The sequence below is a fragment of the Castor canadensis genome, chromosome 12 (assembly GCF_047511655.1).
Source record: "Castor canadensis chromosome 12, mCasCan1.hap1v2, whole genome shotgun sequence".
NCBI lineage: Eukaryota > Metazoa > Chordata > Mammalia > Rodentia > Castoridae > Castor > Castor canadensis.
The window spans coordinates 112,332,307-112,358,016 of NC_133397.1; the positions used below are offsets into that span (position 1 = coordinate 112,332,307).

A 25,710-nucleotide genomic window follows, 5' to 3' on the forward strand; every position below is an offset into this window, starting at 1 on the left:
ATTTTAAAAATTTATTCTATTTTTTTTTGCCCCTCAATCACAGACATATGCATAGCTGGATCAGGAGAAGGGAAGTGTTAGGTAACTAAGTTTATTAGAAATTTAAAAGTATACAATTTCCAATTTTTTTCACACAATCTTTTTAACATTTCCTCAGGTTAGTCTGAGCTTACATTTGAAAGCTGACTTCTAAATTTCAGTTTTATAGCTGACAGGCTGATCACACTCTGGAAAATCTCAGCAAGGCATGAACACTTCTTCACACCTAGTTGCAAGAAGGAAGTATCTAGATCCCTGAGCAATGACTTAGCCTTTCTAGGACTGGTCTTCTTGATATCCAGAGACAAGGCACAGGGTTCCCTAAGTTTGCTGGTTTCCTTCTCCAGCACCTAACTGGCTAACAAGCTGTTTGCTCTACCTCTCTTTAGGAGGACACATTATCACCCTGGGTCCATGTCCTAATTAAGTCCTACCTTTTGTAAAAATGCAAATAACTGGGAAGGAAAAGAAAAGCACCACTATATAGCCAGCTAAACTTTTAACTTAGCATATTCTTCATATTACTATTACTCTATTTATATAGTTGAAGCAAAAGTAACTAACACATCCCTCTTATGTGTTTTACTCACTTTTCTCAAATTCTTCAATCTATTTATAAAGCAAGTTTGAAAATTTTCACAGAACACTTCATTGGTGGACTCACCCCTACACATTAACAATGGCAAAAGAATTCCCTTAATGAAATTACAAGCTGTGGAAGATTTGAAATAGAAGTTAAACCCTGATACAGTATTAAACTTATCTTTTTACATATAAAAATAACATACAGTGGGATATTTTATTCAATAAGACACAATCTTGAAGATCAAGAGAGAATATACAAAACTATTCTATGCAGTCTGATGTACTTTATAGTAGGAATAAATATACATAGAACAGAAAGTGGGAGGTTTGTTTCTAGAGAAATCACCAGTTAGCGTAGTTTAAAGTCAAATGTTCTGCAAATTCCAGGCAGAAAGGAGCTACTGTTGCATTTTATAAACAATGTGGTCATTATAAAATAAAGGCCTTAAATCTATAAACAATAACAAAAACACACAAACCAAATGAAAATGTACTAAAATTTAATCATCCATAAAAGCTGTAATTTAATCTGACAGTAAAACACAAGAAGCAATATTAGAGTTGGTTTAGTATATTATATATTTCAGCTTTGAAAGCCATAGAAATCAGTAATCCCAGTTTTTTCCTATAAAAGACCCATTTTTCCAAAGCATTATGCACAATTTTAATTAGAATATAATGACAGATGATATTTCATAATTTTTTAAATATAAAATGAAGTCAATGACTCAAAAAAGTTATTTGCTGTGATGAGTTTGAGGGAAATTTCATAATCTATACCATTACAGATATAAAGTGTAATGGTTCAACTTTTTAGTGCTTGACAGGGAGGAATCATGATAAAAAGGTCAATATGAAATCATTTGATTATAGTAGCAATATCTAACATTTGAAATGCATCCATGCTCTTTTGTATAATTGTATTAGAGTCAAGTATATTTATTTTCACATCTGTTATAACTGCTATTGCAAAAAGAAATACTATTGTCTTATTTTCCAAGAGATATACACAGAGCAATTTTTTCTCCAGGGAACTTGTGCAAACCAATATAAGATCTAAATTCTTCACATAATATATAAAACAGGAGAAGCCTCTTCAGAATTATTTTTTGAAGTCTGGAATGCTGGCACTTTCCAATTAGGCAACAGTTCTTCATTCCTGTAAGCTAGAACAATGAACAGATTCAGATATGTGTACAGATATGGTTACCTCTTGGTGTTGGAGGATGGTAGTAAACAAGCAGATATTCAGTGACATAAAAACAATGTTCCTCTCTGATCATCAAGAGAACTAAATTAAACTGAACAACTGCAGTAAAAGGGCTATTAAATTTTCATTAAAATGTTTAAAAATGGTCAAATAGAGAAGACTGAGTTCACGAAGGAATTCTATTATTGATCACCTTCAGCTTATTCTCACTTTATTACACTTACTGGTTTTACATTATATCCAGCAGTCCTGCTCATAAGGAGGAACACTGGTATTTCATTTCTATCCCATTACCACCTTATTTTTAAAGGCTCCTTCTCCACTAAGGAACCTGTCTGCAAGAACTTATTTTTCAGGTACAGTCTTACATTTTGGCATGGGGCCTTGGACTGCAGTCCTCCTACCTTTGCCTCCAGCATAGCTGGGACCACAGGTGCACACACAATAGTGTGCTAGCTTATTGGCTGAGAAGGGGTCTTGGTAATTTTTCTTGGGGTTAGCCTTGAAGTGAGAGCCTCCTTATCGTCCCCTCCTGGGTAGCTGGGATTACAGACACAAGCCACTACACCCAGTTGGGAAATTCTTTACTCAACCATTTTATGATTAAGTATACTAGGACTACTGCTTCTAATACAGGTTAAGGCCAAGAGGTGACACAGATAGAACTCATATTCAAGGGCAGAAGAATAAACAAATATTATTGCTCAGTAGAAGTGAATTAGGATAAAGGAAGAACCCATGATGATGAATTTCTGTCAGAAGTCTTTTAAAATGAGACAAATAAAAAAGAGATTAACATAATTTTGCCTAAAGGCTACAGACAGATAAGCTACTAAAAACGTTTATAAATGTTGTTTAAATCTACTCTGTATCTTATTGTCCAGGCTGACCCTGAACCTCTGGACTCAAGTGAACCACCTGTTTCAGCCTCTGAGTAGCTGGGACAATAGGCATGTACCACACCCAGCTTCATGGAATTTCAAGTCTACAATTATAGTAAGATGTTCTGATTTGGCATTATGAAGCATCCATAGAGATATCTGGTGACTATACTATACTGTAAGTTGAACTATATACCAGAGTCTCAGAATTGATACAACCAGAATCAAAGTCCTTTTTTCTAGATCTAAGTCATGATTTCTCTCCTTTAAGATAAAACTCGTGTACCAATGAATTTTTAAAATCACCATAGGTCAGGAGATGGCATCTTTTCCTTTAAGTGTAAGTTAAAAGGACATGGGAAGTTAAAGCTAGGGGCAGCTAATAGTAATTGTGTCAATGAGTCAGTAAGCTACAAAAGAGTAAAATAAAATAATTAAGAACTAGAGTCCTCATTATTCCTATCTTTGCACTCTTCCCTAAACAAACACAAACTTTAGCAATCTTAACAATAATCACTTTCAGAGAACTGATAATTTAAAGTTGCTGAATCAAATATCATTAAAGCCTAAAGCTGTCTTTCCTAAGTAAGACTACCACAGACAATCCTTATACCCCTTTCTCTTTTCTGCCCATTCTTTATTTTTACTTTAAAAGGCAGTAAACTCACTCAATTGTTTTCTTTAAGACAGACTCATTCCTACTCTAAGGAAATATGTATTAATTAATCTGGAGCTCTGGAAGAGGTAATCTACTAAACGGACCCAAGACTAATAATAATTAGTGTAAGCAACTCTCAAATGGGAAGAGTTTGCTTTCCTGTAACTGGATCAAGTTTAGTAATATTCATATACACAGCATCAAACTACATCATAAATCTACTCTGTGAAAACATTCTTTTAGAGTATTATTTATAGTTGGTAAAGGAAAAACTGAAGGGGATTTAAATATACAATTATCGGAAAACAAATAATTGTTCCCACCAGGCCTCCTTTGAATTGATAGGCAGCTTAAATGCTGCTGCTAATTTCTCTCCAGTGGATCCACTCTGTGAAAACTTCAATGGTCCTGAAGTTAACTAGTACTTAGATGCCTAGAGATGATATAATTATTGGAAAGAAGTCAACTCATACCTGGGATGAAATGGCTACTAAAACTACAATGACATGTGAACACATATCCAACAGAAGGACTAGTTGAAAAGACTAATAGTACCAATTCTGGGGAAGATGTAGAACTCATAAACTGCTGGTGCTTGTGTACACTGGTACAACCATTTTTATAAAACTTTTTATCAGTATCTATGAAAGCTGTCCACATGTATATGACCTGGACACTGCATTCCTAGATATATATCTAACAGAAATGGATGCACATGTGTACAAAGGCATGTACAAAAACATGCACAGAATTATCCATGCTAATTTTCATATACTGCTACTTTAGTCACACAGTAAAATGAACTATTGTTATATAATAAAAATGAACTTGTCACATGTAACATGGATACTTCTCACAAACATTGAGTGAAAGAAGCTATATGTAAAATAACACATTACATGTTTCTGTTTATATTAAGTTCAAAGAGGGGCAAAGCTAACTTATTAGGGCAGGAGTACATTTAGGAAGGAGTGACCACTATTGAGATATGTGGGTGTTCACTTTGCGATAATTTATCAAATGTGCATTTATGTCTCTTGCTTTCAGAGGGACCACTGTTTCACTTTAATTCAGCATGAATTTGGGAGTCATCAAGGATGGCACTGCATTCAAGCCCACCTCTCCCTTTGTGTAATGCTGAGGACTGAACTCAGCTTTGCACGTGCTACACAAGTGCTCTACTGCTGAGCCACAGTGATAGGCAAATCAGACGTGATCCTTACAGAGTTTTGAATCTCATGGGGAGGAGGCAAATTATTAAAGAGGTTAACTATATCCCTAAAAGCATGTCACATGTACAAGTCACAGAAATACCCAGAATAGGTAAATAAGAAATAGTTAAAAGTTGGGGAAAACACAAAAGGAGATGATGCAAAAGGCATTAGTTCAGCTTTTAGCATCTTACCTGGCTCAGAGCTGCTGCTGACTTTTTGTCTAGAGCAGCAGACATGATTTCTTTTTAGGCTTCTTCTTTTCCACTGGTGTTTTCCTATTTATCTGTCTGACCAGGTCATAAAATATCTAAATAAAAAAAAGAAAAAAATTATTCAACTAATATCTGAGACCTTGTTGCACAAAAACAATTTTGGTTCTGTTAAATACTATTCTGCTCTGAGATCTGTGTTTTGCTTTTTTTGTTTTGAAGTCAGGTTCCTTAGAAGCCCCAGCTAACTCTCAGTAAAAAGCAGGACTTACTTATTCATAATGAAGGAAATATACTTGCTCCTAGACATTCGATATTAAGTTAAAAAAAAAAGAATTGGTAGTGAAAAATAAGGTAATGTAAACGTAAAGGTACCAAAGAATTTCTGGATATTCTTCCTAGATCCACCAATCAGTAACCTTTGCCACTTTTACTATACTGTTTTCCTCTCTATATATCCATGCACTTATTTTCTGAATCAGTTAGTGGTATGCACACATGGATCACTGAATAGTTCAGTGTATATTTCCTAAGAACACAGATGTTCTCTTACATGCACATTCAAGAGATTTAACATTGGCACACTAGTGTGTATTATCTATAGTGTGAATTCAATTTTGTCAAGTATCCCAATAACGTCCTAAAAAGTAACTTTCCCCTTCAGGGACAGAATCTATATCCAGGGTCACACACTGCATGTTATTTCCTGATGCTTTTGTCCTTGTTAATTGGGAACAGTTCTTAAGAATTTGTCCTTCAGGGCACTGCCATTTCTGAAAAGTAAGGCTAGTAAAGTTACAGAATCTCCCTCAGTTTGAGTTTGTCGGGTGTTTCCCATGATTAGATTCTGATTGTACATTTTTGGCTAGAATAGGGAAAAAGAAATAAGTGTGTTCATCTTAAAATATCACATAGAGAGGCACAAGATGTTTGCCTCTTTTTGGTAAAGTTGATTTTGGCTAAAGTAAAAAGCAGAGAAAGTCCACTGATCCTTGATTTAAAGTGACAAATGATACATTAATAAATCTTGTATATTTATTTTTGGACAAAAAGTATAAACAATCAAAGACAACAATACAATGATGCAGATTACTTTAATTCTCATATGTTTACATATATTTTCACATTGGTAAGTATGCCAAAGTGCTAAAACATGAAATACATCAGCTGAATTTGGTTCTTTGCTATAAATACAAACACTCATTTACCAATGACCTGGAATAAAAAGGTACCACAGAAGTCCCTAACTTACTCACCTGGAATAAATAGTGCTTTGGAGAGTTGGATAAAAACAAACAAACCAACCAACCTGTAGTTGCTTTAAACAGTATTACAGGGACCAACTGGCAAAATCTGAACATATACCAAATAAGAATTGTGTCAATGCCAATTTTCCTGATTTGATTTGTCTTTATTTTTAGGTGCTGGGGATTGAACTCAGGACTTTATGCATGCTAGGCAAGCATTCTACCACTGAGCTACATCCCTACTTCCTGATTTCAATAGTCGCAGTTTTGTTAGAGGATATCTTTGATCCAAGGATACCTACTAAAATATTTGGGATCAAAGAGATGTGATTTCTGCAAAATATGTGGCAAAATGTTAATAACTGGTAAATCAGGATAAAGAATTAAACAGAAATTATTTATTGTTCTTAGATCTCAAGTAAATTTTCAGAGTAAAAATTTAACAATCTTTGGCTTACATATCTTTAAGATAGTAAACAAAGTACATTTCCTTAAGATGATAATCATCTAGTTAACTTTTTTTAATGGCCTAAAGATTACAAGACTAAATTGTTAAAATGAAAAAAAAATGGAATGACTTATAACAAAGCTATAAGTAACTCATTCTGTCCCATCCTCCCCACTCCCATCTTCTTGGAACCACTTAACTCCCTATTATCTTATGTCTAAGTAAAGTTTGAAAATACAAAATTTATGAATAAAATGCAAGCTTTTCACAACTCTGAAGTCCAAATTGTTTAACAATTCTGAAGCCTTCAAGAACTTAATGTGCATAAGCCATAAGCGAGCATTCACTAGTTCCCAAGGCTAAGTGTGTGTGCTATAATATGAAAAGTAATAAAAAGATAAACCAGAATAGTAAGTTAATCAAGCATATACATAGTTTTGATTTCAGTTTCTTCAAGTCAGTAAGTTTCCAGTTTCTGGCACACATTATACAGAGAGGTAACTGATTTTTTATTATTCTAAATTATTTCTTTGGAAAACATTGCCTACCTCACAGCAGCAGATGGTTCAGTGATGAGGGCAAGTTCGAACTATAATATTTGGTTAGAAATGCTGAAAGTTCCCAGCCTAGGTTCTTCCTCATCTCTCTGAACTATAGAAAAATCTAAAGGGAACACAGAATAGAGTTTCTCAATCCCTCTCCCATTCCTAAATTGGGATGTCTTGATTCCAATTATTATTCCAGCCTCAGCAAAGAACAATTAATTCTTGATTAAGACGGATGTGATTCTTGTATAGCTATATACTTGTAGAACATAGCAAAAGTCATGTGGATAAGAGTTAAAGAAAAAAATAATCAGAGAATTACAAGGACTCTCACCAGGCAGTATGTCCTTGTCTGTTTTCAAAAATGAGGCTGAGAGTTGAATCCAAAGTTGAGGCCAAGAAGAATGAAACTATTATCCCTCTATCTTCAGGCATTTGGAAACCACACAAATATTTACAAGGCAGCTTAAGCTTGCTGAGCAACTATTACCTATCAAAGGAATCCTACAGCTAGATTATCAGACTACAAAGAAAGAAATACTTAAAAAAAAGAAAAACAAAACCTCAAATTATACTAAGAATTTCTAGCATACAGCAGGGCACTAGTGGCTCACACCTGTAATCCTAACTACTCAGGAGGCAGAGATCAGGAGGATTGAGGTTCAAAGTCAGTTTCAGAAAAACAATGTCTAGCATGCAGTTTGTATGTTTTCCCAAAAAAGTAAAGATTCTTTTGTTTTGTCTTGTGTTTTTGGTGGCACTGGAGTTTGAACTCAGTTTACCACTTGACTCACTCTACCAGCCCAAAGTAAAGATTCATAAAATAGCTAATGCATTTCATTTTGTTTTCTACTTTATTTCATAAACTCCCATGTCAATGGTTGACTCTAACAAGACTGCTGTTAAAAGTCCCTCTGCTGTACTGGAAACTGCAGCCCAGAGAAAGTTTAATAGCATGTGTATCCTACAAACATATAATGATAAAAGATGAGGAACTGCTCTTCTCCAACGATCTCTGGCTCACACTAGGAGAGGTCCTATGTGCTGAACTCTGGCCCAGCACTGCACCAGTGAGGGTCAGGACAGGGCCAATAAGGAACCAGATCCTTAAGGCCAATTATATCCTACAGAAGGTGACCTTGCACCACTGTTCTACTAGCCACATGCATTAACCAATTGTAATGTAGTCTGTATCAAAGTTACATTTTTTTTTAAAGAAAAGACTGTACCAGAAATTAAAATTCTATCATAGCTACATTTTCAAAATAACCTTTAGGAAACTGCAATGCAACAGAGAAAGTTGAAGTTGGATGATTACCAAATTTCCATTCATTTACTTGGCAGTGAGTTAAGGACTGATGTGGAAGATCTTGGCAGCCCTTGGTTTCCCTACTAGGATGTACGCTCTCTCTCTCTCTCTCTCTTTTTTTTTTTTTTCCCTCAGTACTGGGTTTGAACTCTTGGCTTTGAGCTTGCTAGGAAGGTGTTCTACCACATGAGCCATGCCCCAGCCCTGGATGCAAACTTTTTAAGAATGGGAATAGTGTTTGTCCAGATGTCTGTTAAATGGGTATCTAACAAGTATCAGGCATATAGGAAGAAAAGAAGGAATATTTGCTAAACAAATGGAATTTATTAATTTGTTTTTATGTACTTGTTAAAAATGATTTTAACCTAAAAGAACAAGCTTCAGCATTCTTGATTATTTGTAAGAAAACAGGATTTGTACTAAGCTGAATTTTTTTTCTGTCAGGTGTTTAAAATGACATCAGAACCAGGGGCGAGGGAGGAACAGCAAGTGAAACAAAAGGCCTCCAATAACCTGAGGCACTTTCATTATCTGTGTTTTAGGTGACCTGAATTCTGTCCAGTTACCTGTGACACTACAAATGGAAGCACATAGGCAAGGGAAAGAAGAGGCTTACTCTGTTTTGTTTTGGTTTTTTTCCCCAAAGGTTTCTAATAAAGTTAACAAAAGCACAGGGAATCTCAAACTTTTGCTTGATTGATGAGGGCAGTTGGGAAACAGTCTTTTACAGGTAGGCATGTATGCAGCTTGTTTGCTAAGCTTTTCCATCCACTGTTACAGTCTTAAGATAGAGGAGTGCTTAATTCAGGGACAAAAAAAGAGTCTTGTGCCCCCCATTTATCAGCTCTGAAGGACTGAGTGAGTTTCAATTACATGACCACTTGACTTTATAACTGTATCTGAACAACTGTTACAATGTAAGTGTGTTGTGACGATTTTCACATACTACTTTCTGGCATATCATTTAAAGATTAAGAAGGACTTTAAATATATTCTTTAATTTTAATTTCCTCTTTGACAATAAAGTGAATTTAGGTGTCCTCATTACAGCTATCAAAGTGACCTTATTCAAGTTAAGGAACATGGTCTCTAGGAATTACTTAAGTGTTTTTTATAAAGTAATAGAATCAAGATTGCTACAAAAACAAATTAAAAAAAAAAACAACTGACTGTTCATTTAAAGCAAAGGAAACTACAAAGGCACTTGTGCTGCCCAGCAGTTGTAGGTTACCTCATTAACGTTGATCTTTGACTTTGCAGAAGATTCTAAAAAGGCACAGTTACACCACTGTCTTGCTAAATTCTGGCCCTGCTCTTTGCCAACTACTCGCTCATCTTCTAGATCACACTTATTGCCAACCAAAATCATTGGAACCTGTGGGAAGGGTCAAAAAACAAAACAAAAAAAATGAACAATAACATATGCATTTACTTAGCCTTGTCTTAATAAGCAATTACCTGCTACTAACAGAAATGTGTTATAAACTTCATCAAGGTACTGGGGGTTGGGGGAAGTAGGGAGAATGAGGGAGAAGGAAGAGAACCTACTAGATTTACATACCAATTAAGAGGATAATCCCAAAATTCTCATGTGGACTATACTACAAAGAGCTGGATTTCAAGGAGAAAAATCTGAAGGAACTCTTTTGGGAATGTGGTAGATATCTTCCAAATCGTCTAGCAACACAGAGAAGAATGTACTTGCTGGGCCTAAGTGGTTTAACTGTTTCATCTCACAGGTTTATAAAGTACCAAAAACAGTGACAAGGCCAACATAGTAATAGCTTCTACTTCTACATCTGACATCTAGACTTGAAGAGTATTTAGGTGAGATATTAAAGGAGAATTAAAAATAAAAATAAACTCACAAAACAGCTATTTCTTCTCTTCCCCATTGTATCACAAATGCTTGGCTATATCTATCCACAACTCCCTACTTACAGTAAAACAACCTGTTTTTCACTTTCTCAGTTAAAAGGTGTTCAGAACAGTCATTTATTTGTTAATAAGGTGAAGGACATTATACAAAAGAAACAATCTAAGAGACATGGTGGACCTTCTACCTAAAACAGGCAATTGTCCAAGTCAGATTCAGCTACAACTCCATCTTTTCTCCTTTAATACATGGGATAAAGGAATTAACATTATCGGAACTTGATGATCTGCACATAACTGCCTATGAAAACAGAATTCTCTTGGACACATTAGTCATGGGAAGGGAGAAACTACTCATTAGGTATGGATAGTTATAAGTCATATGGTGCAAATCCCTCCCTCCTATAATATCATCAAGGTTAAGGTCCTGAGCTCATGCATGTGCTCCCATTAGTAATAAGAGAACACACAAAAACAAAAAAGTGTAATTGAAAATTTATACCCTAATTTGCACAGCTAAAAATGAATTCTCAGTAGCCCCAAACTGAGGTGAATGTATAAACATACATTTTATGTATGCAAAAGGTAAGGAAAACAAACACACACCACACCACCAACAAAATGCTATTCATCAAAAAAGGTAAGATTTCTAAGGTTTGATGTGGTGGTACACACCTGTAATCCTAGCATTTGGGAAGCAGAGGCAAGAAGATTGTGAATTTAAGGTCAGCCTGGACTACAAAGCCTGTCTCAAAAAACAAACAAAAGCAAAACAAAAATCTCACATAATTCAAAGGAAAACACTGCATGTAGATAAATACTGTACCACAGAATTTAAAAAATAGGAACATTCTATTATCGTTCTAACTATGTTCTTGAACACTATTTCTGAAACAACAAAAGTCAACTTGAGTCCCACTTCTTCTGTGAAGTACTGACTCCTGTTCTTTCTCTACTGCACTTTTTATTCACATAGCACAATGATCACTTTAGTGGTAATACAAGTCTTCATTTTCTAAATACTTCCACATATAATTAAATTTAAAGTTCAGATTTACTTTGGTCATCGGAGCTCTTTTTGGAATGTGGCAGATACCTTCCAATCCTCTCCTGATGAGAAAGCAGAGACTTTTTTTTTTTTTTGGCAGCACTGGGATTTGAACTCAGGGCTTCATGTTTGCTAGGAGGTGCTTTACCACTTGAGCCATTCTGCTAGCCATTTTTTGTTTGGGGTATTTTCAAGATAGGGTCTCACAAACTATTTGCCTGGGGCTGGCTCAGAACTGTGATCCTCTGCTTCCTGAGCAGCTAGGATTAGAGGCGTGAGCCCAACATGCAGAGACTTTTTTTATTTGGCCTCAGAGAGATGGCAACATGACTTATATGGAGAAAAATACTTACATCTTCTGTATCTTTAACCCGTAAAATCTGTTCCCTCAAGTCCTGTAAGTCATTAAACGTGGACTGAGCTGTAATAGAATATACTAGTGCAAAACCTTGGCCATTCTTCATATACAAATCCCTCATTGCTGTAAATTGTTCCTATAATAAAAAATAATCAATTACAAATAGACATATTTTAAAATGTATATTAGAAAAATTTTAAACAGAATAATCACAAGTGGGGGGTCCTACTTTTTAAATCACATGCTATCATGACAGAAAGCATAAGACATAATAAATAGTTTCTAGCAACTCTGAGCTGAATATTCATGTTCTCTACACTTAAGTGACAATGACAAAGAGCTGCAGAGTTAAAAGGAATTCTTATGCACCTCAATTTGCTTTTGGATGATTTAGAACTGTTTATAACTTCTGTTTTATATACAGATCCTAATTAATTTTGCTTGGAAAATTTATAAAAGCAATCTGAGAGGCAAACCTAGTACTGAATTATAACTCAATCATCCAGCATATGGTGTCTCAAATATATCTACTGGATTTTTTATCATCTTAAAAATCATTAGATTTTGTGTGTAGAGGCATGTGCACAAGCCTGCTGCTGAGGATAGTGGAGGGTAGGTAGGCAAGCTCTACAATTGCTTCACAATCCCAGACCAAGACTCTTTTTAGAAGAGCTTATTCATGCATTTTTATCCCCTACCATTTCAAACCTTTAGAAAAGATATCAGATTAGATTCACTAATTGTTAATATTTTGTCACTGAGCTAAAGTCATGCCAAATTAAAATTACTTGTTTCTATTTTGCATATACTTCCTTTTATTTGGTGATAATCATTACTGTATATAGGTATACCTATACAGTATAGGTATGTGATACCTATATACAGTAATATTAAATTAAAACAGAATCTTAATTTAAAACTTTGAATTTTATATATAATGTTAAGAAGGCACTTATGGCAGAATATTAAAAATGTATGTGTCTTGGGTCTTTTTAACTACACATGTTGGATTTTCTTATCTTTGGATGTATTAAACATAAGGCCTAAATTTCATAAACTTTTTGCATTTTTGGCCTGCTACTTCCCATCATCAGTACCTGTACTTTGTTTCATACCTCTGAAATAGTTCTAGTTGTTCCACCCTGGCTATTGCACTTAATTGGTACTCCAACAAATTGGCTATCACTCAACCATTTCCCTACCTCAAATTCTAGCCTGGAACTAAAGCTGAGCTTTCTATGCTGCTGCTGATGCATTTTTCTGTGAAAAATATAAAAACTGATTTTTTTCTGGATTTTTCACTTATAAACTTTGTTAGAAATTCTAGCACTATTCTTCTTACCATGTTCTCAAGAGAATGTCTCTGCTACTTACTAATCAAAATCATATAGGTTATCTGAGTTTTGAAGAATCCAATCTAAGAATAGCCTTATAGAACTGTGGTGGTATTACTACCTCTTACTGAGAATCTCAACCGCCTTTATCAGGACATTCTGTAAGATTCATCTACTCAACAATTATCCATAGAGGGCTACTCTGTGGGCCAGACACTGCTACAATACTAGGGATAAATTGGTGAACAAGAGAGGCAAAAATCTCTGGAGGAGTTGTACATGGAGACAAACAAAAGAAAAGTATAAAGTCTACCAGATGCAATATATGTTAATAGAGAAAAATAAAGCAGGCAGGAGAGGAGAAGAGGAATCTCTTCAGGGAGAAATTTACATTTTAAAGGGAGGCCTCACAGGAAATAAGGTGAGGATTTGGAGGAAGAGTATCTCGGGTAAAAGAAATGGCAGTGCACAGGGCCTGAGGGACACATGTACAGAGTGTTTGAGAAGCTATCGGAGGCTGGATTCAATGAATCAGTTAATCATTGGAGGAGTGAGGGAAGTGGGGTTGTAGAGGGAAATATGTATCTTAAGGAAAATACTGAAATTAAATTTTTTAAAGCATTTATAGCACATTCCTTAACTCAATATAAGAATAAACCCAAAATAAAGATTCTGAAAGTGAATTTAATGTACAATCAGTCCTGATTAGGGCATTAAGTACCTCACAAATGTTTTTACACACATAAAAAAAAAAAACAAACCATAAGAAGACCTACATTCAGACAATTTTTTTAAAAAATGAGAATGATTATTTCTACACAGGAGAATCAACCTGCTCACAAGCTAAAAATTTATTAAAAAAAAAAATATATCCTTACTGTCCCTGCTGTATCCAGGATTTCCAGCATACACTGTTGGCAATCTACTTCAACTTGCTGTAGGGACAAAAAGAAGAAAAAAATGAAAAAGTAACATCAAAATGTCATTTTGTTTTCCATCTACCTCTGCACCCAAAGTAACTATTAAAAATCACAAGGCATTTCTCCATCAGCTTGCTGTGCTGATGGCACTAAACTTGGTGCCATAATAAAGAGTGAGAGTCTTCAAGCACATTCTAGTAATATTACAGAAATCAGGTTGGTTAATGTTGTGAAGATGTTTTGTGACCGCTGCAATGATGCTCATTTGTTCTTACTAGAAAGAAAATGGTCATATTTTAGAATTTTAGAAAAACTGCAAACACATAAAAAGTTCTAAAAAGGAAAAATGCACATATGTATACTCGCAGATTTATTACACATAGTTCTGAACAAGTGCAGTCAAATAAAAATAATACAAAATTAATAGATATTTCAGAAACAAATTTAAATTTCCAAGTGGTGTTATGCAGCTCAGCTGATGCGGAGAAGCTTTCAGCCAGTCCAATGTTATCCTCAGTCACACCTCACTGTGTGACTGAGTGGGTATTTCCCTGCCCTTTATTTTGTAAAGATCTGCTTCTCCAAAAGCAAATAGTACCCCAAAGCAGGTAAAAATGAATGTGCTTAATCAAAATGATTAAATGAGAATTTTAGATTTGTTCAAAGTGGCATGTCTTTGGCTATCGTGGGAAAAATGAATCAAGCATTCACAGTATTGCACTGAACGCTATGCATCCTAAGCATGCCTAGTTTGCCTCAATGATGGTCTCCTTGGAACCATAAATCCAAGATACCAAAGATCTACTGTGTTTATATCATCTTCAGAGAAAACAAAGTACAAAGTATTAAATGGCTAAATCTGCATACAAAGAGATTTTTAGGAAAAGAAAAGTTTGTTTAAAATTTTACTAAAATATTTTCAAAACTTATGACATTAGGAGAACACAGAAATAAACAGCATTGAGCTTCCGCATTCTCAAGACATTAAGGGCTATTCTTTAGAAAAACTCTGTGGAAAAGGTGAAATTTAATACACTGAATTTCATTTCCCCACTGTCTTATAAAAAAAGGGAAGGAGGGCTGGCAGAGTGGCTCAAGTGGCAGAGCACGTGTCTAGTGAGCATTAGACCCTGAGTGTTGCAATTAAATATTTATTATTATTATTATTTTGGTCAAGACCATCTAGCTAATTTCTACCCCTCCCTTTAAAGGTTTTATTTTTAAAGAGCAGTTTTAGATTCACTGCAAAACTGAAAGGGAGATGTAGACATTTCTTATATTCTCCCTGTCCTGATGCACAGCGTCCCCTCTTACCAACACCCAGCACCAGAGTGGACATTTGCCACAACTGATGAACACTGACACATTATCACCAAAAATCCGTAGTTTACATTAAAGTCTGCTTTTGATATCATACATTCAATCAGTTTTGAGATTTTTGGTAGTTCAAAGGTAAATATCTTTAAATTTATTATATAACCAAACAAAAAATCAAAACTTTCACTCAAGCATAAAAGTAATCTTAATTTTTGTTAACAAAAAGTAGTTGAAAATATACCCTAATTATTTACACACAATTTTTGTCTACTTAAAAAAATTCCACCCGGGCGCCAATGGCTCACGCCTGTAATCCTAGCTACTCGGGAGGCAGACATCAGGAAGATCACGGTTCGAAGCCAGCCAGGGGAAATAGTTCTGTGAGACCCTATCTTGCAAAAACCCACACATAAAAGGGCTGGTGGAGTGGCTCAAGGTGTAGAGCCTGAGTTCAAGCCCCAGTACTGGGGAAAAAAAATCCCACTAGGAAAATGTATACATTAAGGAACAACTTGTTAATATTAATTAGTTAAAATTAATTAATATTAGGTAGTATTAATACCTAAGCAATATTCTGTACGAAATATTCTGTCTAGGTGAAATGTCTAAAAGAAAGATATAGCATATTTCTACCATTGCTCAAAACCATTTTTAAAAAGCAGTTCCACGGAGCAAGTTTTAAAGCCATAATAAGTTATTTGTAAGTATGTATATATAGTACCAAAGTTTACCTTTCTGTAGGAATCTTCTATCGTTGGGTCATATTTTTCAACAAAAATTCCCTGAACAAACTGAACTGTCTGGGAGGGAAAAAACCAACAAAACAAATGCAGAATGTTAAAGACTTGAAGGAAAAATCAAACCTTCTTAAATGTTACCAAATTTCACAGAGTTGTAAAGATTAAATGAAATTATGTTAAAATTCTGAGTAAACACACAAGTATAAATTATCATGATTTTCTAATATAATGATGCACACATAACTAAAACTACACTTATTACAAAAAAGATGGCCATATTAAAAACTGTCATTATTACTACTATGCTTTTACACTGTTAAATAATTATATTAAGGGTTAAAATACAATGAGAATACAAATAACAGATTATAATTTATTTTAAAAATCCGTATTTAACCTACCTTTTTGTCATTCTATAGTAACTTTTATCACATGCTATCAAAGCAGAGAAACAAAGGTTCTAAATTTTTAGACTTCATAATTATGAGGAAAAAGATTTAAAAAAGGAATTTTAAATTTATTGAATGCCTACTATGTTCCAGGTACTGAGCTAGTCACTTTTAATTTATAATCACATTTAAATTTTGATTCATCCAAGAAAGCTTTACTTTTCCCATTTGGAGCTGTGATTTAAATACACCATCTTCCTGATGGCAAAGTCTTATTCCTTCCCACTGGAAAACACCCACCTTTCCCAGATAGGACCTAGAGTAGAACCTCTTTGTCTGTAGCTTTGTTTTCCATAATTTCAGTTACTTGCAGCCAAATATGGTCCAAATATATTGGATGAAAATTACAGAACAATTCCTAAGTTTTAAACTGCATGGCATACTGAGTAGTGTGATGAAATTTCATACTATCTTGCTCTGTTTCACACAGGACATGAATCATCCCTTTGTCCAGTGAATCCATGCTGTATACACAACCCCTGCCATTGGTTACTTTGTAGCCATGTAAGTTACAGATCAACTGAGGAGGTATTATAGTACTTGTTCTCAGGTAACTCTTGCTTTACTTAATAATGGTCTCAAAGCATAACAGTAGTGATACTGGCAACTTTCACTTTGCCAAAATGAAGCTGAAAAGTGGCTTAAGTAGAAAGGCGAAAGTTCTTAATGAAAGAAAAAAATAACCATATACTTTATGGTAAATTACTGTTCCTAATCTCTTACTGTGCCTAATTTACAAATTAAACATTACCATAGGTATGTAAGTACAGGAAAAAACTTTGGAATATATCCCCCACAGATAAGGGGGGAGTACTGTACTTTTTTATTTGTAAAATTTCTATACTGGAAACTACCCACTTAATCATTCAGTAAATGAAAAAATAAAAGTACAATGTGTGAGGTACTTCCTAGCCAGCTTAAAAACAGAGTCTGGTACATTACTGCCTAAAAGCAAAGGTAAAAATGTGTACTGAAGTCACGTGCACTTAAATTACTTAGAGGAATATCTTATACACTGTCTGAGCCTGAGATAAGCATTAATTTGAAAGGAAATGCAGGCTGTAATCACACTAAAAACTTCAATCATCATTGTTTTCTTTTTGCAGTGCTAGGGATAGAACTCAGAGTCTCTACCTCAAATGCTCTACCACTGAGCTACATTCCAGCCATTTAATCATCATTTTTTTTAATCAAGAATTTAATTACCTCATCTTATTAGGGCATAATTTAAATAGGAAAACCAGTCTGACATGATTTCTTAATATGCTTTACACTAGAACAGAGGTTATCAAACTATAGTCCAACACATAGGGTCCTTAGTCATACTATGTATTTTTCTAATGATACGAGATGAAGCACTCTCCAGTCTCCTAAGTTTACAGTGGAGTTTTCAAGAGTACAGGACAGGTGCTACTGCAAGAGCTTCAATGCAAATGAAGGCATGAAAATCCAAGAGCCTTCTATAAGCCAGGTTTTAATAACGCTTGTAAAAATGAAAAATAATCTCACATTTCTCATTTCTTTTTCACTGAAAGTAATCTTTCATTATTCCTCTGAATCCTATCCTCTCAATTCTCAGGGATATCTCATTCATTCACATAGATTTAAATTTTATTCCTTTGGTTTTCATACTGGATCTGTTCCTCCCTTTCTCATTTTTCTCTCCATTGGATTGCTGCCTCCAACATATAAACATGCTCTACTACTTTTTTTTTTTGCGGTACTGGGACTTGAACTCAGGGCTATACCTTGAGCCATTCTACCAGACCTGTTTTGCTTTAATCCCCAAACAAAACCAAAACCTTCCTTAACCCCACGATCCCTCCAGCTTCTGCCTCTTTTTCTATTCCCTTTCATAATCAGATTTCCTCAACAATATACATGGTAGTTCCATTTCTTCAGTTTCCATTTATTCTGCAAGCCAACCCAATGTGGTTATGGCAACATCACTTCACAGAAGCTGCTTTTTTTTTTTTAAATCAGGTCCAACTACCCCCATGTTTCTTTCCTTGACTTCTTGACTTTCTTTTACTTGACCTCTGAGAGGTCAATTAGGTATTCTTTACACTGAAGCACAGCACAAGATGCATTCCTCTACACTGGATCCTTCAATTCTACCCATTTTCTAAAGGTTGACACATACACAGACCTCAGTCTTAGGTTTTTTCTTTAGTCTCTTGTGGGGAGTGGATTAAAGCCTATGAGAACTGGGCACAAGCAAGGTGAGATGCAACTAATTGCTTTTACCTGTGGGCCTAGATAGGCACAGCCCTGGCACGAAACAGGGAAAGGCAGAATAGGTGCGTCTCTTAAGGCATGTTCAGAGAAGCAGGAATGCAGGTTTCTCCTGTTACAATGTCACACCCCTCCCTGTGGCTCCACCCTGTTTGCTGCTATAAAAGACCCCTGAAGGAGGAAAAGGGCTTTTGCCTTTTAGGGCTTTCACTTTTTGGATCTTTGGGCTTTTTGGTGGGGGAAGCTTTTGGAAGGGAAAAGAATTATTGAAGGGAAAAATTGCTGAAGGGAAAAGAACTGTTGAAGGGAAAATGCTAAAGGAAAAAGGGAAAATGCTTAAGGGGGGGTTGATAGAAAGTCTGCACTGAGAACTTTAACATAGGCTTCAGAAAGCAAAGCTGAGAAAGAACTTCATACATAGGCCTTAGGAAAGCTAAAGCTAAAGAAAAGCCAAAGAGAACACAGGACAGTGCACAGTGCAAGTCTAAGGACCGAGACTAAGAGTTGTGCATATGCAGGTAGTAGGCAGCTGTTTGCAAGTTTGTTGCACTGAGGCTTTGAGAGAGCTAAAGAGAGATGGGACAGTGCAAGCCTGGGGGCAAAATTCTTCAAGAGCAATTAAGCTAAAGATAAGCTAAGAGCAAACATGGGACAGTGGGAGCCTAAGGAAAGAGGTTTGAAGCAAGGTTTTATTTATTTATTTATTTATTTATTTTTACTTTATTTATTTTTTCTTTTATTATTCATATGTGCATACAAGGCTTGGTTTATTTCTCCCCCCTGCCCCCACCCCCTCCCTTACCACCCACTCCACCCCCTCCCGCTCCCCCCCTCAATATCCAGCAGAAACTATTTTGCCCTTATCTCTAATTTTGTTGTAGAGAGAGTATAAGCAATAATAGGAAGGAACAAGGGGTTTGAAGCAAGGTTTTAAAGAACTGCAAGGAATAAGGCCTTAAAGAATCAAGATAGAGAAAAAGAAGCAATGACGGTTATGTGTCTCCAGCAGAGTGTACAACACACCTGACCCCAAATTTCTTTCTGTCTGTCTATCCTACATCTTTTCTAAAATCTCCAGTCGCCTCCAGTTAAGCTCAGTTAGGTTCAGTAATAACCAAGGAGCGAGAGAGAAAACCTCGCTCCAGCAAGGGAGAGAGTGCGAGCAACAGCGCCCTCTTCAGTCTCTCCCTAAACAACCTCCTTCATTCCAATGGATTTTTCTTTTTTTTTTTTTTTTGGTGGTACTGGGGTTTGACTGCAGGACCTCATATTTGTTAGGCAAGCGTTCTACTTGAGCCACTCTGCCAGCTCAGTTCTATGGATTTTTAAAAATTTCCTTATCATATTTACTACCCTTGGTCCCAAGTACCTATCCAAAACTCAAGAAGTAACAGATGTCATCCACAGTTTTCATAACCTTGTAGAGAAAAATTTGTATATTTTATAGATATCTCCCCTCAACCTCTGCCTTAAAAAAATACAACAGAAATGACAGTCTACACTATTTAGTACCTTTTTTCTATAAATGATACAACGTGGATATAATTACATCAATATATGAATAGTTGTTCATTCTTTTCGATGACTGTACAGTATTTAACTGAATATGTATTTAAATTTACCTAACTAGCCCCTACTGATAGAATTTAGGTTACAAACTCTTGTCACTGTAAAGGATGTTGCAATGTATATCTGTGACTGTGACGTGACATTTTGTACATGTGAATTTATGTTAGGGATAAATTCTTAGAAAAGGGATTGTTGAATTCAAAGTTATATGTACTTGAAAAGACAGATATTCTCAAACATTCACACAGAGGTACTAATTTGTACTCTTGACAGTAATACAATTTTCATGAAATTAAATACCATCAATACATTGATGACACCTAAAATAATATCACAGGTCTCTCTTTTAAGTTGTTATCGTAGAGATCCATTTGTGTACTTATGTGTTTACTTGAACATTTCACAAACATGAAATGTGACATTACTGCTCCTTCTTTTCTCCAATACAGCAGTAAGTTACGTCAATTCCACACCCCGTTCAATCCTCAACCATCTACATATTCCTCAGTGCCAGGGCTCTACCTAGCTTCCACAAACTCTAATCTAGTGTACTTAATTAGCTCCCAATTTTCTTCCACTTCCATTTTCTCTTCTAAGCTACACAGAGTATACTCATTGAAACACAGCCAATAACCCTGCCCCTCCAGAACTCCACCTTCAGTTTCTTCTTCTTGTTATCAGAAATAAGTTCCAAGCTTTGACGCGGTCTTCAAGTAATTGTCTGGCCCCTGCCTCTCTTTTGCTTCATTTCCTTATGTGCCCTGTTCACACCTGCCCCAGTCACCCCGACCTTTCTCTCAGATGTTCAAAGCTAATTTAGGTCCACTCGTCACAGGCTCTCCCTAAACAATCTGTATTCTTCTTTCAAAGTGTCTCTCATCACAATCACAAGCAAGTAGTTCTTTGTATATTTGTTATATTTCCTATGCTATGCTACAACATAAAGTCTATGAGAGACTCTATTTTTGTTTACTTTTGTGATCCCCAAGTCTGGCATAGTAGATGCTTAAAAATTCCTTAAAGAATGAATACAGCAACTATGCAAAAAGTAACTTTCATTCCATGCAAGTCTGGGGTAGAGAAAGGGGAGGACTTATACCACTAGAATCTGTAATGAACACTTTTCCCCACTGGAATGTAAAATTCCTTAAAAATGAGAACAATTGTGTTCCTTTTTGAATCATGAATACTGGCACTTGACATATAAGGTGCCAATAAATATTTGGTAAACAAAGGAATAAGTGAGCCACCAGAATAAAACTGCACATCTTTGGGTACTGAATGATTCAATTGTCCTTGGGAGCCAAACATGAAATCTATAAAAAGTAAAGCCACCTTTTCCTTTAGTGACTGGAAGCATGAAAGGTAAGGTCAAAATACTGCATGTTATATACTATTTAGTACAGTTAGGTGCTAACTTACCAGAGCAGACTTCCCCACGCCTCCTGAACCAAGGACCACTAGCTTGTATTCACGCATGATGTGGTCTGTTTAAATACTGACAATCTGAAAAATAAAAAATTAACAAACATACTAAGAATAGCCTAAGAATATTACATGAAATATAGGATTTGTTTTGTTTTTATTTTCTCCCTTGACAATATCAAGTGGAAAACGGAGGGTATATTTCAAAACTCATGCAGACTTAGGCCTATAGGTCTCCTGCCAGACATTTTAGTTCACTGAAGATGTATTTGACCAGGGATCAATTGTTAGCCTGTTCATATTACTTGTAAGAGTGTTTGATCAGAAAACAAGAGGATTAAAACTGTAACTATAATCATGGATCTAAGTCTTTTGCAAAGCGTAGTTTAAGCCCTCTGTGTATTTTCTTGAAATGTTCACTCGTGAGCTTTAGTATTATGTGCATGCTATTTTATTTGCCTAAAATAATATATAGTAATTCTAAAGTATGTTGTTCATGTATAGCTGAGTCATGTAATATATCACCTTGAAAATTATTAGTATTCAAACAGGAGATCAGATGAAATTATGAACCTGTATTAGCAAGAATCAGTAATATACTTCAGAATGGGTGTGGTGGTACATGCCTTTCATCCAAGCTAGTAAGGAGGCAAAGAGCATGAGGATTGTGGTTGAGTGGGACCTCATCTCAACCAATCAGCTGGGCATGGTAGTACACACCTATAATCTGAGCAATGCAGGAGACACAGGTAGAAGCATCATAGTCTAAGAATGTATTTGAAAAATAACTAAAAAGGCAAAATGGGCTCAGGTTGTAGCTCATGTGGTATATCACTTGCCTAGCAAGTATGAGGTACTGAGGTCAAACCTCAGTCACACACACACACAGAAAATAAAAGGACTATAAACTAATTTTTTAAATCTCCAGGGTTATCTTAGAAGGTAAAAATCCAGGAATTATTTCTGGTGGTCATTATAGCGTAACAAGGATCAGACTTTTCATCCCAGAGTAAACAGCCTGAACACTTGGCAAAAAATTTGAAACTGTTTTCAGACACTGAACAATAAGAAATGTAGGGCTGTGATTTCTTAGAGATGGGAAAGAAATGAAGTGAGATCTACAACTGTCTTGGGTTTCTATCTGAAGACACTTTCAGGCTGTGTACAAAAGAAAGAATTCAAGCAGAGCTTGGAAATATACCAGAGAAAAAGAGTCATACATAGAAAATCCCAGAAATATGCAAGGAGCCTCACTTAAGTCTGTGGCCAATACTAAGCCAAGCATGCAGGTTGAAACTCTGTGAGGTAAAGCAAAGAATAAACAGAAACATACAAGCTGAAAAATCCCCAGCATTCACATGGTACTGAGAAACAGAGTTCTGACTACAAAAATCTTTCTTGATGAAAAACTCAGAATTCACTAGAAACCGCCAAAGATTCACACTTTAACAGTAGAGCCAAACAAGCCCTAGAATATATGATATTCTCAATGCTTCCTAACAAAGTTTAAAAACAAGGCTCAAAAGGAGAGAGCTGATCCACACGTAACTCAACTGTCCACCAGACGGAATCCAACTCTTTAAAAGAAGCCGGAAAAAAATTCTACCAATGAACAATGAACAAGGTGCAGCATCCAACAAAAGTTAACAGACATGCAAAAACAATGAAAATGGACCTGAAACTAGGGTGAAATCAATTACTTAACACGATCACAGAAGCCATGTGTGCACATGGGTAATCCCCAGTACTCAGGGGACAAGGTGGGAGGATCAAGTTCTAGACCAGCCTGCACAAGCTAGCAAGACCCCACCCCAGAAGAAACATACATACATACATACATACATAAGTGGTGATGAGGATGAAAGGAAGTTGAGAGGCAGAAAGAAGGGCAGAGAGGTGGGGGAGAAAAGAAGGAAAAAGAAAGAATAGATTCACAGAACAGTATTAAATTAATAAGCAGTCTAATAAATGTGTAACTAAAATGGGAGAAGTACTATCTGAAGAAATAATGACAACATATATTGCAAAATTGATAAAAACTATATATCCACAGATCCAAGAAACCCAATGAGCCCTTTCTTCAAGTAGTATAAACACAAAGAAAACCATAGCAATGCACAATAATAAAATTTCTGAAAAGCTGTCAAAGAGAAAAAAATTAGAACGGAATCAAGTTTAGTTAGGAACAAAGTAAAGAAATTTATATTCCTGAATAAAGGAATGTAGCACACAACGACTGCCAATTCTTTGATAATTCTTATCTTTGACAGTAAGAGGAAGCACTGTAAAGCCTTAACTGTGTATCAGGTATGACACAGTAAGGTGGCCTCATTCCTCCTGCTAATGTTGCAGAATAACTGGACCAGGCAGGGCAGATTCAGACATCCAGATAGACCTGAAGAATCCCCCACCCCTGAATTAAAATACTTTACTGCAGAGGGCAGGGAAGCCGAATTCAAGTCTGATGTGGGTAATCTACTTCCCGGAGTATCCAGTCAAAGTTCAAGGAGATAGGGCCTAGAATCATTACAAACTCTTGTACTTCTGCTCATTCACTGGAAATGAAATCCAGAATGTTTCTCTTCAAACTTAAAAATGTGCCTCAGAAACTGAAGCCTTGCAATAAACAGATTCAGTGATGAATGTATTAATTAGCTTGATTTAATTATTCCACAATGTACACACATATCAAAACACCACACTGTACTCTATAAATATATACAATTATTTGTCAATTAAAAATTTGATAAGTTGCAGGTGTAGCTCAGTGGTAGAAATGGAAGGAAAGCAGGCAGGAAGAAATTGAAAAAAGGAGAAAATATATACACTTTGTGGAAAGGTATGCAAGACAGGAGATAATGGAACAGCTTTAAAATGCTTAAAGAAAAAAGTCAATGTAGAAATGAACATATTCTTCAGAAATGAAACTAAACGATTTTCTCAGACTCCCTTCTTAAAAAAACAGGAGGGAAAAAGTCAGTAGCACAGACTTAAATGTTAGTGAGAGTAAATCTAAAAGACTTAAACCACTTTAAGTGAAGTCATAACTAACACCGGACTTACAACATGTGTACAAGTAAAATATATGTGCGTAAGTTAGAATAACAATTTAAGAAAAGGAGAGAAATTGAAAATATTAGTAGACCGACAGGTATATGGATCCAAGGAGAAGGCCATGGAGGAAAAGCCACATGTGTTCAGTATCATAGAGTTCCATGCTGTACTGCAGATGCTCAATTCATTTTTCCCAGAACTTCCTCCTTTCAACAAATCTCAAATTTTCACTTTATCACTTCAATTAAGCACATTCTACTTTGCTTTTTGGGTACCATTTTGAGAGGTAGATTTTCACAGAACAGAGGGCAGGGAAACACTCAGCAGATCACACAATGATGTAAACACAGCTGACCACAACATGGGACTGACTGAGTTGTGGAATGTGTGTACAGGAGTTGTATCCTAATAGTCTAATAGTGGAAATAAAATGAAAATTTAAAAAATTGATAAGATTTTCAATTCAAAATAAAACGAGAAATGGAAACAAGCAAGCAAAAAAGAAAAAAATAGGAAAGAGATAGAAAAAATAAATAGCAGATGGAAAAATTAAAAGGCAATCTTGTGACTCTGGGAAACTGAGACTGGGAGGATCATAGTTTGATGATGGCCCAGACAAAAAGTTCTTGAGACCCCCATCTTAACCAATATTGGGGCAGGGGGGAGAGTTGGATGCCTGTCATCTCAAGCTCACGGGAGGATGAGATAGGGAGGATTGTGGTTCTAGGCCAGCAAGACCTTATCTGAATGGAAGTGAGACCCCATCTCAATGGAAAAAAGCTGGGTGTAGTGGCGTGTGCCTGTCACCTCAGTGACAGCTTAAAATAGGAGGTTCCTGGTCCAGGCATGCCTGGGCAATTAGCAAGACCCTATCTCACAGATAACCAGAACAAAGAGGACCAGAGGTGTGACCCAAGTGGCATAGGGCCTGCCTTGCAAGATCTGAGTTCAAATCCCAGAATCACAAAAAAGACAATTACATCATTACATATATGCAAATCATCCAAACATTCCAAGTCAAAGGCAAGATAAAAAAAAGTC

At 35.8% G+C, this 25,710-nt stretch overlaps 1 protein-coding gene across 4 annotated transcripts in view; it reads right to left on the bottom strand.

Annotated features, from left to right (window-relative positions):
• Positions 1 to 1,107: 1,107 nt before the first annotated feature.
• The window catches only part of Rap1a (RAP1A, member of RAS oncogene family), a 77,812-nt gene continuing 53,209 nt past the window's right edge, over positions 1,108 to 25,710 (bottom strand). For all 4 annotated transcript variants that reach the window (XM_020177544.2, XM_020177542.2, XM_074050768.1 and 1 more), the window contains 7 exons: positions 21,613 to 21,696; positions 15,929 to 15,997; positions 13,839 to 13,895; positions 11,622 to 11,762; positions 9,577 to 9,720; positions 4,779 to 4,894; positions 1,108 to 1,790 (listed from right to left, as the gene is read on the bottom strand). In XM_020177544.2, coding sequence (XP_020033133.1) covers positions 4,808 to 4,894; positions 9,577 to 9,720; positions 11,622 to 11,762; positions 13,839 to 13,895; positions 15,929 to 15,997; positions 21,613 to 21,669 — 555 coding nt within the window. In that variant the 5' untranslated portion in view covers positions 21,670 to 21,696 and the 3' untranslated portion in view covers positions 1,108 to 1,790; positions 4,779 to 4,807. The remainder of the gene's footprint in view (positions 1,791 to 4,778; positions 4,895 to 9,576; positions 9,721 to 11,621; positions 11,763 to 13,838; positions 13,896 to 15,928; positions 15,998 to 21,612; positions 21,697 to 25,710) is intronic.